This window comes from Panthera tigris, chromosome B2 (assembly GCF_018350195.1).
Source record: "Panthera tigris isolate Pti1 chromosome B2, P.tigris_Pti1_mat1.1, whole genome shotgun sequence".
NCBI lineage: Eukaryota > Metazoa > Chordata > Mammalia > Carnivora > Felidae > Panthera > Panthera tigris.
The window spans coordinates 49,931,183-49,943,776 of NC_056664.1; the positions used below are offsets into that span (position 1 = coordinate 49,931,183).

General features: G+C 44.9%; 1 protein-coding gene across 1 annotated transcript in view; it reads right to left on the reverse strand.

Moving 5' to 3' along the window:
• Positions 1-12,594, reverse strand: part of TRAM2 (translocation associated membrane protein 2) — a 78,219-nt gene that overhangs the window by 25,695 nt on the left and 39,930 nt on the right. Inside the window, exon 2 of the mRNA XM_042986553.1 lies at positions 9,499-9,562. Coding sequence (XP_042842487.1) covers positions 9,499-9,562 — 64 coding nt within the window. The remainder of the gene's footprint in view (positions 1-9,498; positions 9,563-12,594) is intronic.

The following is a 12,594-nucleotide window of genomic DNA, read 5'->3' on the forward strand; positions in this document are numbered from 1 at the left end:
AGAAAACTTCATTGAGAGCCATAAAGGAAAAATAACTCCACAAGGATCCCATGCAAAAAAAAAAAAAAAAGAAAAAAGAAAAAGAAAAAGAAAAAAGAAAAATCTAGAATCACTGCTTTTTTCTCCCTCTGGTAAAAAATAACAATGTCAACAAGTTCATTGTTAAATTAGGAACAAAAATTATTTCAGTAAGAACTGAATAAGAAAACAATTATCCTAGCTAGACAGAAGAAGGGATTTGATTGGGAAGGCCAGGAATGTGCAGAAGTGAAAACGCGGGGCAGGGTCTGGATCAGAGGGTGTGTTGGAGGGAAGGGAAAGAACAAGACAACTCACGAGGAGAAGAAACTAGGAGGATGGGAGAAAAGACAGTGGGAGGCTGCAGGTCAAAGACGCCATTGCCAGGCTTCTGGCTGGTGAACAATTAGCCACAGCAACTCAGTCTCCACTTACTTAAACCTCTGGAACTGTACCCGGAAGGGGAGGAATCTTCTGGGCTGTGGCAGGGAATTGGATTAAATCAAGTTTAGGCTGGAAGGGGGTCACCTCTGAGATGCTGTTTTCCCTTTGTGAAAATTCACTGAGCTGACCACCTACGTTGTGTCCACTTTTCTACACAACTGTTATGCTGAGATAATACCTGTCCTGTTCTGAATGGATCAGCCCCAAATTCACACGTTGGGGTCCTAACGCCAAGGTGAAGGTGTTACAGGTGGGGGCCTTTGGGAGTCGCTTATTATTAGGGAATGAGGCGAAGCCTTAATGTATGGGACTGGGGCCTTAGAAGGGAACTCACATAGCTCCCTGCCCCCCACCCCCTATCAGGACACAACAAGACGTTTGTGACTGGAAGAGGGCCCTCACCCGAACATGCTGGCACTCAGATCTCAGGCTTCTAGGCTCCAGACCTGGGAGAAATAAGTTTCTCTTGTTTAGAGGCCACCTTCTATGCTATTCTGTTTGAACAGACCAAACAGAGTGAGGCAGCAAGTTTAACATGTTTCAGTTCACTGGGGGAAAAAAAAAAACAAAAACAAAAAACAAAAAACAGGTTCGGGGCTGGCTATCAGTCCTGGGTCAGAGGCCCCTCACTGTCTTTCAGATGGCTGACCAATAAGGCCAGGGACACTGGGGGCTGTGGTTTATTTTCTCTTATTCATACAGACAAGACCTCAGGGCCAAAGGGAACCTTGGCAGCTGCTTTGACCATGGGGCCAGGACAGAGCTAGGTCTCTGCCTCCCTGGTTGGGTTTGCCCTCTCTCCGCTGCCCCATTTGGTAAACCCAGCCTTCCTCTGGCTTGTCTGGGCCAATGCTGCATGGGGCGTGAGCAGCCCAGCCTTGGTGTGCCCCTGGGAATGTCTGTGTGTCTCAGCTCCCTCAGCAGGAAAAGGATGGGGCCAGGCCTGGCGAGCCTCCAGTACCCTCCAACTACGTTGGGCAGCTTTCTCTGCCCAGAGCCACTGCTTCCCACCCATCTCTTCCCTTTTGTCCCCCACAAGATTATCTTACAAAGAGGCACTCAGTCTGATATGCGATGCCAGTTTCAAGTCCATGGAACAAGCAGAAGACAAGACTAACTCCTGCCACGCAGCCCAGGGAACAAACCCCACTCCAAGCCCTGGACAAAGGCCTTCAGCTGAATGAAGCTTGCAAACCATCTGTCTGAGGTTGTTTTGATGGGGCAGAATGTCTCATCCTACCAGGGGTTGGGAGAACACAGCCAGGCTATCTTATGGGAGGTCCCTGGTCTTTGCATCTCTCCCTGCAAAAAGCTGCACAGCAACTGGTGGCAATAAAGCAGCGAGGACAAGAATGCCAGGGATGTGTCCTTGTCACCTTTGAGGACCACAAAACAAACCTTTCTCTCAAAGAAGCCCTCACCCTCGGCGATTTAGTCCTGGGGCACAGCAACAGGCTCAGGAACGTCAGAGCTACCACGACCCCTGCCCACGCAGGGGTGCCCCAAACATGGCCATGACTTCTCAGGAAGCTACAGCCCAGCTTGAAACCAAATCCAGCCCATGATACTGTTCACCCCCCTCCACTCCTCAGACCAAAGAGTTCTAGAAAAACCAAAATTGGAAGAGAACAGAAAAATGCAAATGATTCACAGGATTTAGCAAGTTTCCCTGTCTTACCTTCAAGGATGGAAGCAAAGGGTCGTTTGAAAGTCTGCCTGGTGCTTTTTACGCAGGGCACTTAGAACAGCGCTTTTAGTCTTCACAGGAATCACCTGTGGATCTCCTTAAAAAGCAAGATCTGATGCAGGTGTGTGGCAGGGCCCGGGGAGCCTGCATGTCTAACAAGTTCTCAAGTGATGTGAACGGTGTGGGTCCGTGGATCATTTGAGTGGCAAGCACTTAAGAGGACTCTCAGGGCTTCCTGTATTCAGGAAACACTTGAGATTGAGAGCATGACCATAGCTCTCAATTTTGCAGATCAAGGATGGAGACAACAAATGTTACGTGATCCGCCCAAGATAATTCAGCAGTTCAGTGGCACAACCCAAGACAACCTTATAAATGCTCAGCCCATTTGGGGTCATCTGTTCTAGACCAGCAGGAAAGCCAGCAGGCCTTGGGTCATTCAGCAAATCAGTGGCAAAGCCCAAAATAACCTTGTAAATGCTCAGCCCATTTGCGGTCACCTGTTCTAGATCAGACGGAAAGCCAGCAGGCCTTGGGACATTCAGCAAATCAGTGGAAAAGCCCAAAATAACCTTGTAAATGCTCAACCCATTTGCGGTCACCTGTTCTAGATCAGACGGAAAGCCAGCAGGCCTTGGGTCTGCGTAAAGAATCAAACATCTTTTCCTGAGCCTTTATGTTCTGTGTATTTCTGGCCACAACATTACGCTCTGTGGTATTTTAATGAGAAAGAAGACTCAGTGTCTAATGGTACGACCAGAAACCAGACATCTTATTCCTTGCCACGGGGCACCGGCACGTAGTTGCCAGATAAAATACAAGACGACCAGTTCAACTTAAATTTCAGACAGATAAAGAATAATTTTCTAGTATAATTATGTCCCATACACAATCTGGGATATACTCATACTGAAAAAGAAAGTATTCACTGTTTATCTGAAACTCAAGTTTAACTGGCGGTCCTGGATTTTTGTTTGCTAAGTCTGGCAACCCTACCAGGGTAGCAAAATGGGAATAAGGACAGTAGGGATTTGGTAACAAGGAGCACTCTCTGCTTCACTGCTGTTGACGTTAAAGAAAAACACGAGGAAGCCAGCATGGCAGGCATTTCACCAGGATGCACAACTTACTACGGCAACAAGAATGCCCATCTCCTCTTTAGTTCATCTCTCTGAACGCGGCTTAATCTTCTCAACCAGCTCATTACAATGTGACAAAATCATACATGGAGGGCTGGTATTATTAGTTGAATTGCATCCCCTCAAACTCCTATGTTGGAAGTCCTAACCCCAGCACTTCAGAATGTGACCTTATTTGGAAATAGAATCAGTAGCAGCTGCAATTAGTTAAGATGAGGTCATAGTGGAGTAGAATGCCCTTAATCTAATATGACTGATGTCCTTATAAAAGGGGGAAATGCGGATGCAGAGACTGACATGCACGCAGAGCAAATGCCATATGAAGACTGGCGTTCTGATGCCACGAGCTTCAGGACCAAGGGCTGGAGCAGAGGGAGCGTGGCCCTCCTGATGCCTTGATCTTGGACTTCTTGCCCCCAGAACTGTGAGACAATAAATTTCTGTTGTTAAGCCACTCAGTTTGTGGCACTTTTGTGACCTCAGCCCCATGAGCAGATGCTGGCAGCTGGGAGGAAGGGAAGAGAGGACAGAGACGAGAAACCCATCAACATTACCATTAGCTATTTTCTGTCAAACTTGAAAACTTCAGCTGAGGGAAGACACTGGGATTCAGAAATAGTAGGCAGCTTTGTGTGAACACAGCCACTGCCCTACTAAAATTCAAACTTAAATGTCGAATTGAGCAAGTTACACACGATTTAAAGAAGAAACCTTAGAAATAAGAAACCCTTACCCAGGTTACACAAAAAGGATACATTCCCAAGCACCCTCAGTCTTAAAGACATTTGGGAGGAGGGTTCTAAAACTTGCAACCTCAACAGACCCGTTATTGTGAACCGCTGTTTTCCCATGAGAAGTCTGCTTTCCTCCTGTACTTACAAACCAAACATGACCACACCGAGCTGGTGACTAAAGAGGCCAATGCAAAATTAAGCAGGCTATTCTGATTTCATTGCCTCTCTTGATTATTTGCTTGTCATATTTCGTATAACCCCAAATGGCAAGATTTAAACAAAAGATACGCTATTTAACAATACTTTATCCTCTCTTTCCAAAGTAACTGAAACCTCCTCAATTCAGAATGGATTCTAATGGACCTTCACCTTTACCCAGGCCTCGTTGTGGCCTGGAGGGGCAGGCCAGGAGCAGAATTCAATAACCGCACCCAAGAAAAATGCCAAACCCAGCTGGCTCCTGCCACACTGGCCTTCGCTCAGTCACCAGAATGGGCCAAGATATTTGTTTCTCACTTGAGGCCTCTGCACATGCTAATCCCTATGTCTGGAATGTTCTTTCTTCTGCCTGGACCCTCTCCCTGTGTCCCAACACAACTGGCCACACATACTCGGCTCTAACATCAGCTTCTCAGCAGCATCTTCTGTCCTTACTTTTTCATTTTTCTTTATCACATAAGCCTGTCTATTCCCTTCACCACCCCTACCACAACCATAATTTTTTATTGTTTACTTGTTTATTATCTATCCCTCCCTAATAAATGGTGAGCTCCATGAGTCAGAAATCAGACATGTTTTGTACACAAAAATAGACACAAAGATCAATGGAACAGAATAGAGAACCCAGAAATAAACCCACACTTACATGGCCAATTCATCTATGACAAAGGAGGCAAGAATATACAATTGGGGGAAAGACGGTCTCTTCAATAAATGGTGCTGGGAAAACTGGACAGCTACATGCAAAAGAATGAAATTGGACCACTTTCTTACACCACACACAAAAATAAACTTAAAATGGATTAAAGACTTAAAGGTGACACCCAAAGCCATAAAAATCCTAGAAGAGAACACAGGCAGTAATTTCTCCGCCATCAGCTATAGCAGTATTTTTCTAGATATGTCTCCTAAGGCAAGGCAAACAAAAGCAAAAGCAAACTATTGGGACTATACCAAAATAAAAAGCTTCTGCACACCAAAGGAAACAGTCAACAAAATGAAAAGGCAACCTACAGAATGGGGAAAGGTATTTGCGAGTAATAAATCTTGTAAGGGATTAATATCCAAAATATATAAAGAACTCCTACACCTCCATGCCAAAAAACCAAGTAATCCAATTAAAAATCGGTAGAGAACCTGAACAGACATGTTTCCAAAGAATATAGACAGATGCACACCAGACATGTAAAAAGTAGGTCAACATCACTATCAGAGAAATGCAAATCAAAACAATGAGAGAATACCTCACACTTGTCAGAATGGCTAGAATCAGACAAAACAATAACAAGTGTTGGTGAGAATATGGTGAATAAGGGAACACTTGTGCCTTATTGGTGGGAATGTAAATTGATGCAACCACTGTGGAAAACAGCATGGAGGTTCCTCAAAAAATTAAAAATAGAAATACTATATGGTCCAATAATTCTACTCAATTAGATATTTGCCCAAAGAAAGTGAAAACACTCATTCAAAAAGATATATGCATCCCTATGTTTATTACAGCATTATGTACAATAGCCAAAACATGGGAGCAACCAAAGTGGTCATCAATAGATGAATAGACAAGGAAGATGTCGTATATAAACATATGTATATGTACATAACCAATATACAGAGAGAACAGAATATTACACAGTCATAAAAAAAAAAAAAAAAGGATGAGATCTCAGGGGTGCCTGGGTGGCTAAGTCAGTCGAGTGTCCAACTCTTGATGTTGGCTCGGGTCATGATCTCACAGTTGTGGAATCAAGCCTCGCATCAGGCTCCGCACTGAACATGGAGGCTGCTTGGGATTCTCTCTCTTCCTCTCTCTCTGCCCCTCCCCTGCTTGTGCTCGCTCACTCTCTCTCAAAATAAACTTTTTTTTTTTAAAAGGATAAGATCTTGCCATTTATGACAATAAGGACGGACCTAGAGGGTACTATGCAAAGTGAAATAAGTCAGAGAGAGACAAATTTCATATGATGGTCACCAGAGTGGAGAAGGGAAGAGTATGGGCAGAATGGGTGAAGGGAAGTGGGAGATAAAGGCTTCCAGTTATTTAATGAATAAGTCACAGGAGTAAAAGGTACAGCACAGAAAATACAGTCAGTCAATGGTACTGTAATAACGTTGTACGGTGATAGATGATAGCTACACTTGTGATGGGCATAGCATAATATATAAACTTGTGGAATCACAAAGTCGTACACCTGAAACTAACGTAACATTGTGTGTCAACTATACTCAAATAAAACAATTGAAAAATTAAAAATAAAAGTAAAAACGACAACCTTTATTTCATTTCACTCTCTTCTTGCTTGTTCATAGTTTCCAAGAACTCAGATGTAATTCTTACCTCTATGTTCATCTATAAAGAAGTCGTACCCCTCCCAGACTGTTTCTTAATAAAAATTTAAAATAGCCATTTCTTAAAAGAAAGAAAGAAATCAGACACGTTTTAGAAACTCCTTAACACCCAGGGCTTGGAGCTCAGGAGGCACACAAACATTTGTGGGGCTTGATCAATTAATTAATTATTTAAAACAAATGAATGAGAGCATGCTATGATCAATAGTGGCATACTTCCAAATCCTGCCGGGAAATTCTGTATGCTCAGAGGCTCCAAGTTCAGCCCTGGAGCATGCAGTCTACCTTCTCATCCCAGCTGGAGATGGATTCTTTTAGGATATCACTTGTCTGCTAATTTCTCTGGGAAAGTTTCAAACTCAAAAATCAACGCTCTGATCATGCTCGAGCTTTATAAACACAGGCATATCTCATTTTATTGCACTTTGCAGACACTGCATTTTTCACAAACTAAAGGCTTATGGAAGTCCTGGGTCCAGCAAGTGAACTGGCGCCATTTTTCCAACAGCATTTGCTCACTGGTTTGTGTGTCACATTTTGGCAATTCTCAAAATACTTCAAAGGTTTTCATTATTATGTTTGCTACTGTCATCCATGATCAGTGATTGCAAGTCGCTGAAAGCTCAGATGATGGTTAGCATTTTGCAGCGATACACTATTTTTTACTTGAGGTAGGTACGCTGCTTTTTAGACATAAAGCTACTGCACACTTAACAGGCTACAGTATAGTGGAAACACAACGATTATATGCACCAGGAAACCAAAAAGTTCATCTGATTTGCTTTACTGCGATACTCATTTTATGACAGTGGTCTGGAACTGAACCCGCAGTATCTCTGAGGTCTTTTCTATAATAAAAGCATACCCTGGTCACATGCACATCAGCTGTTGTAGTCCCCAGGACAATACTTTCTCATGGTAAATTAATAAAGCAGTGTTGGGTTGTGATCTGGCAGCCCATATAAATGGACTTCAGGGAGAAATGTGATGAAAATACCAACACAACATTTGATAGCTGGATCTCTCTTTATAAATTAATAAATTGGCATTCTGACATTAACAAAAAAGAAAAAGGCTGTCCATTTTATATTTGGAAAAAAAAAAGAAAAAATAGGACTTATGGGTCATTAGAATTAGATGACCAAGGGCATTTTGGCAATGCAAATACACAACCTACAACCTTTAAAATGTACATAGCACTTGGCCCAGAAATTCCAGTAATAGGAATTCATCCTGAGAAAATAATCACAAATGCATGTAAAAATTTAGTCCCAAGAATGTTTACTGTAGCTCTGTTTACAACAGAAACTAGAAGCTTAAATATTCAGTAATACGGGGTTGAATGGATAATTTGTGGTAATCCCTACTAAGAATAATTTGCGAGGGTGCCTAGGTGGGGCTCAGTTGGTTGAGCGTCCAACTTTTGATTTTGGCTCAGGTCATGATCCCAGGGTCATGGGATCGAGCCCTGTGCTGCTTTCCACACTGAGCCCCCCACTCACACTCCCTCTCGAAAGAAAAAGAAAGAAAGAAAGAAAGAAAGAAAGAAAGAAAGAAAGAAAGAAAGAAAGAAAGAAGAAAGTCTCTGCAGCTTTTCAAAATATCTTATCGAATAGAATCATAATTAATTAATGGCTTGGAAAAAAGGTTCATCATATGCTGAAAGCAAAAAACTGGGTTAAGAATCAATATTCCTTAACTGTAGTGGTTGGGTAGGTGGTGGTGTCAGGTGATTTTTACCTTCCTGTGTTTATCCGCATTTTATAAATTTCCTCTGGGAGTCATTTTGAAATATGTTTCCATACAAGGAATTTTAACCAGTCACAAAAAGACAAAAACTATATGATTCCACTTACATAAGGTACCTAGAATAGTCAACTTCATAGAGACAGGAAGTAGCATGGGAGTTGCCAGGGGTTGCAGGGAAGGGGTGGGGGGTGGAGTGTGGAGTTACTGTTTAATGGGTACAGAGTTTCAGTTTTGCAAGATGGGTGGTGGTGATGGTTGCACAACAGTGTGAATGTGCTTAGTGCCCCTGAACTGTACACTTAAACAGGGTTAAGATGGTAAATTGTATGTTATGTTAAATTTAGCACAACGTTTTTAAAAACAGAAAAAAAGCTAAAAAATTTAAATTAGTAAATGATAAGTACCACTGGATCTAGCAGTGTGTTAGTTATTAGGATTTTCAAGAGACAGGAATAGGTAGTGTAACATGGTGTCTCAACTATACTTCAATTAAAAAAAAAAAGCGGGAGGGACACAGGAGTAGAGAAGGCAGAACCTGACCTTGGACCACGTGGCACTGAGCAAGACAATCCACTGTGCCCACCAGGGCTGGGGTGTGCCTTGGGACGAGCGAGCGTTTGCCGTGTCTGCTGGCCACGGTGTTTCCTATCTCTTCCTTCACCAGCATTGGGTTTTCCTGCTCTCCTGCTAGTGTCTCTCACTTTGATCCTCAGGTGAAGGAATTGATTTGGCTGCCCCCGAAGCGTGATTTCCCCAGAGTCTGGCTACAGAAACTATATCCTCTGTATGCCATGGGTTAAGGGATTTGCCCCCAGAGTCCTTCAGCTAGGCAAAGAAGAGAATCTCACCTTAAAGTCAAGTCAATTCACCTCTGTATTACTGAAGAAAGAAGTAGATTCAGCAAACAAAAATTTCCCCTTTCTTCACCGAGAGGACACCCAGGGCTTTGCAACTGAAAGGGAGGTGCAATGCCTGCTTCCTGGTGGTGGGGGACCCGAGAACCCCAAGATTGCAGAGCCACAGGCCGAGGGCTGTGCGTGGCCTGCAGCTGCATCTTAATGGTCCTACAATGGTGGATGCTGAGCTTCAATATCTGAAAAGTCCAAGTCCTTCAGAGTTAACAGGGCCAGGGAGAGACAGAGATTAGTGGTTTCCTTACCTGCTGTAGGCACGCTAACGTTATACTGAGGTAAAATAAATAGGAAGGCAGTCTTGGCGGTGACCTGTAAAATAAAGGGAAAATGTTCCAATTTAGTTTCTTGGTCACATCAAAAGAAACAAGTGGATCCTGCTACCAGCCCCCAGGGCCCACCCCTTTTGCATCTCGGACCCACAGACCTGTCCAATGAAGGGTTTCACCTAAGGAGGAGTTTGCACTGTTTATTTCCCCATTTACCTTTAATGACAAGCCTCCCAATACCTGCACTAAAACCCAACAAGACAGCGTGGGGCCCTGCACGGTATCTAGACTTGGACCCACTGAGGATGGAACGAAACAAGCTGTGCTTGGCAGCCAAGGGCTGTACAAAGCTTCCTGCCATTCATTCAAGTATGTATTAAGTTCATTCTAGGTACCCGGCGTTTTGGATTGCAGAAACTAACAGGAAATGAGGACACGGACTTCAAGAAGCTTCAGACCTAGCTGGGGTTCCCCCCAGCGCACAGGCTAACGGCACACTGGACAGCAGCCCCAAAAGTCTACACCTGAGCTTCAGAAACAGAGAACTCCAGCTGCTAATTTCACATCCAGTGTGTTGCAGGACACGGGACAAGACATAATGCCCCCCACTGCTGGCTTGTTTATTTCGAAAGCTGCCTTTAAATAAAATCTTGTGTTGTGAAAAATCTATGGTTGTCACCTGGTTATTAATAACCAACTCAGTACCCTGGCAATTCAGCCTGCAGAGAAGAGATGACAAAATGTGGGGATTCAAAGCTTGGACTTTAAGGATCAACAACCTGGGTTCAAATGCTGCCTCGGCCATTTGCTAGGTGTAACCTTACACCCGAGCCTCAGTTTCCCTGTCCACAAAAATCAGGGACATTTGTAATATCCCAGCTTGTAATATCTGGGTAGCGCTGGCCCAACTGTGGGTGTGGTTGAAGGCTCCCCAGATGTTTCTGATGTGCAGCTGGGGCTCAGAAGTACCACCCACACTGTTGTGGAGCAGGGGAGGAGGCCAGGTGAGGAGGGGGGCCCTGGATACGCCTCAGCAATAAAGACTTGCTGGTTCTCCTCTAAATAGAAAGGTTTGAAGGCTGCACCATGGGTGTGGGGGAAACACACTGGGCGTGGCAGAAAGTAGCGTGGAACCAAAACCCTCCCCGGGTGGACTCCCAACACACCCAGAGGGAGGTGACTGTCCGTGGCCACTCTCCCCATCACCGAGACCCACTCCTCTGCAGCGGGGTATCATTTGCTCTTTGCACACAGCGATGCACAAGCCTTCTCATGTATTTGTGCTGTTTTCTTGGACATGTTCTGTCATGCTCACAGGGAAAAAGTCAAATGAGACTAGGGATAAGAAGGCGCTCTGGAAAACACAAAGCCCTATCCAAATCCACAGGTCTTCCCCCACGTCCATCCCCAAATCTATCTTATTACTGTGGTCCACAAAACCTTTTTCAGGATGTTCCCAACGTCCCTTCTAGTCCAATTGCCTATATTTCTTTTTGTGAAAAATGTTTTCATTATTAATTTTTGAGAGAGAGAGAACATGAGCAGGGGAGGGGCAGAGAGAGGAGGGGACTGAGGACCCGAAGCAGGCTGCTGGCTGACAGCCCAGAGCTAGACGCGGGGCTCAAACTCACAAACTGTGAGATCGTGACCTGAGCCTAAATCAGAAGCTCAAGTGACTGAGCCACCCCGGTGCCCCCAATTGCCTGTATTTCTTTAGAACAGAGGGACACTGGTTTAGCCAAAATGTGGTACCCATTATTTTTCCTTTTGGGGGTTTTAGCCCCTCTCATTTTGTATCCTACTTCTGTTACATCCCCCCTCCCCAAATTCTATTGATCAGAATCTCATTTATCCATCATAGTCCAGCTCAACTATAGCTCTCCACCAAGCCCCCCCCCCAACTGCTCAGAGTGGAATGCTTTCTTCCGCTGTGCCCCCCACCGCACCACCTTTTCTGTCTATTCCTTTACCTGTCAGGTGCCACTCCCTGCACACAGGGACTAACCCAGATGCACAAGGAAGGCCTCAGTAACTGCTCACTGGACAAGATGGAAAATCAAAAGCTGAGTCTGCGCTGGCCTGCTTCACTCAACTGTTCTGTTCCCACTCTTTAGCAGGAGCTGCCCCAGTGCTGTCATGTTGGTGGTCCTCTGTCACCTCTCTGTCGCCCACAGCTTTTCTTTGACACCATCTGGCTGCTACACCAGCTGAACGCATGATGTCATGAAGCCCCCCACCACTCCAGCCACGGTGGTGTCTCACTGTAGGCAGCTGTTAGGGATGTGGCGATGAGAGTTATTAGTAGGGCTCAGGCGTCGGTGTATGACGTGTTGGTCGTGTACCTGACTCTACTCACACTGGTCATCCGTGACCCAACTGCCTGACTCTATACTGTCCGCCATGACTTCTTTTGCGAGTAAGCTTTGTCTTCTCAGGATGAAATCCCCTCAAGGGAAGATGAGGAAGCCAGAGGAAGCAGAAGGGAAGACAGAGGAGAAAGGCAGGCAGACAGGCACAAAACCAAACTACATATGTTCTAGGCACACACTACATATGTTCTAGGTAAATATGTATATTTACAAACTACATATGTTCTAGGCACAAATCTCCTTTCAGTTTCATCCAGGAAACACACCCATCTTTTAACTTCATGGAGTGGAGTGGACCTCCATGAGGTTTTGGCTGACCGGGATCCACTCCCTGCTCCCTGAGGGCATCACCTCTCCCCAGCTGTGTGTGTTTTATGTGTGTACACGCACACATGCATGTTTGGGGATTACCCTGATGACCACCTTCCTCCTGGAGGGATGACAAGGCCAGGCCCTCTCCCCTGGACAGAATACCAGCCAATCAGATACCTTCTCCTGGACTCAGAAACTTGGGCAGGAATGTAGGAATTGCTGGTCAGTGCCGGGTGCCTGACCAGATTCTTCCTCTGCAGCTCCCACAGCCCTGCCCTGGAGTGCCCCAGACCCTCATCAACTGCATGAACCCCCAGAGAGCCTCCTTAAGTCGGCCAGAGTCCATTCCTAAGACACATTAGCGTTCCATGTATCGAGTACTGGTATTCAACTC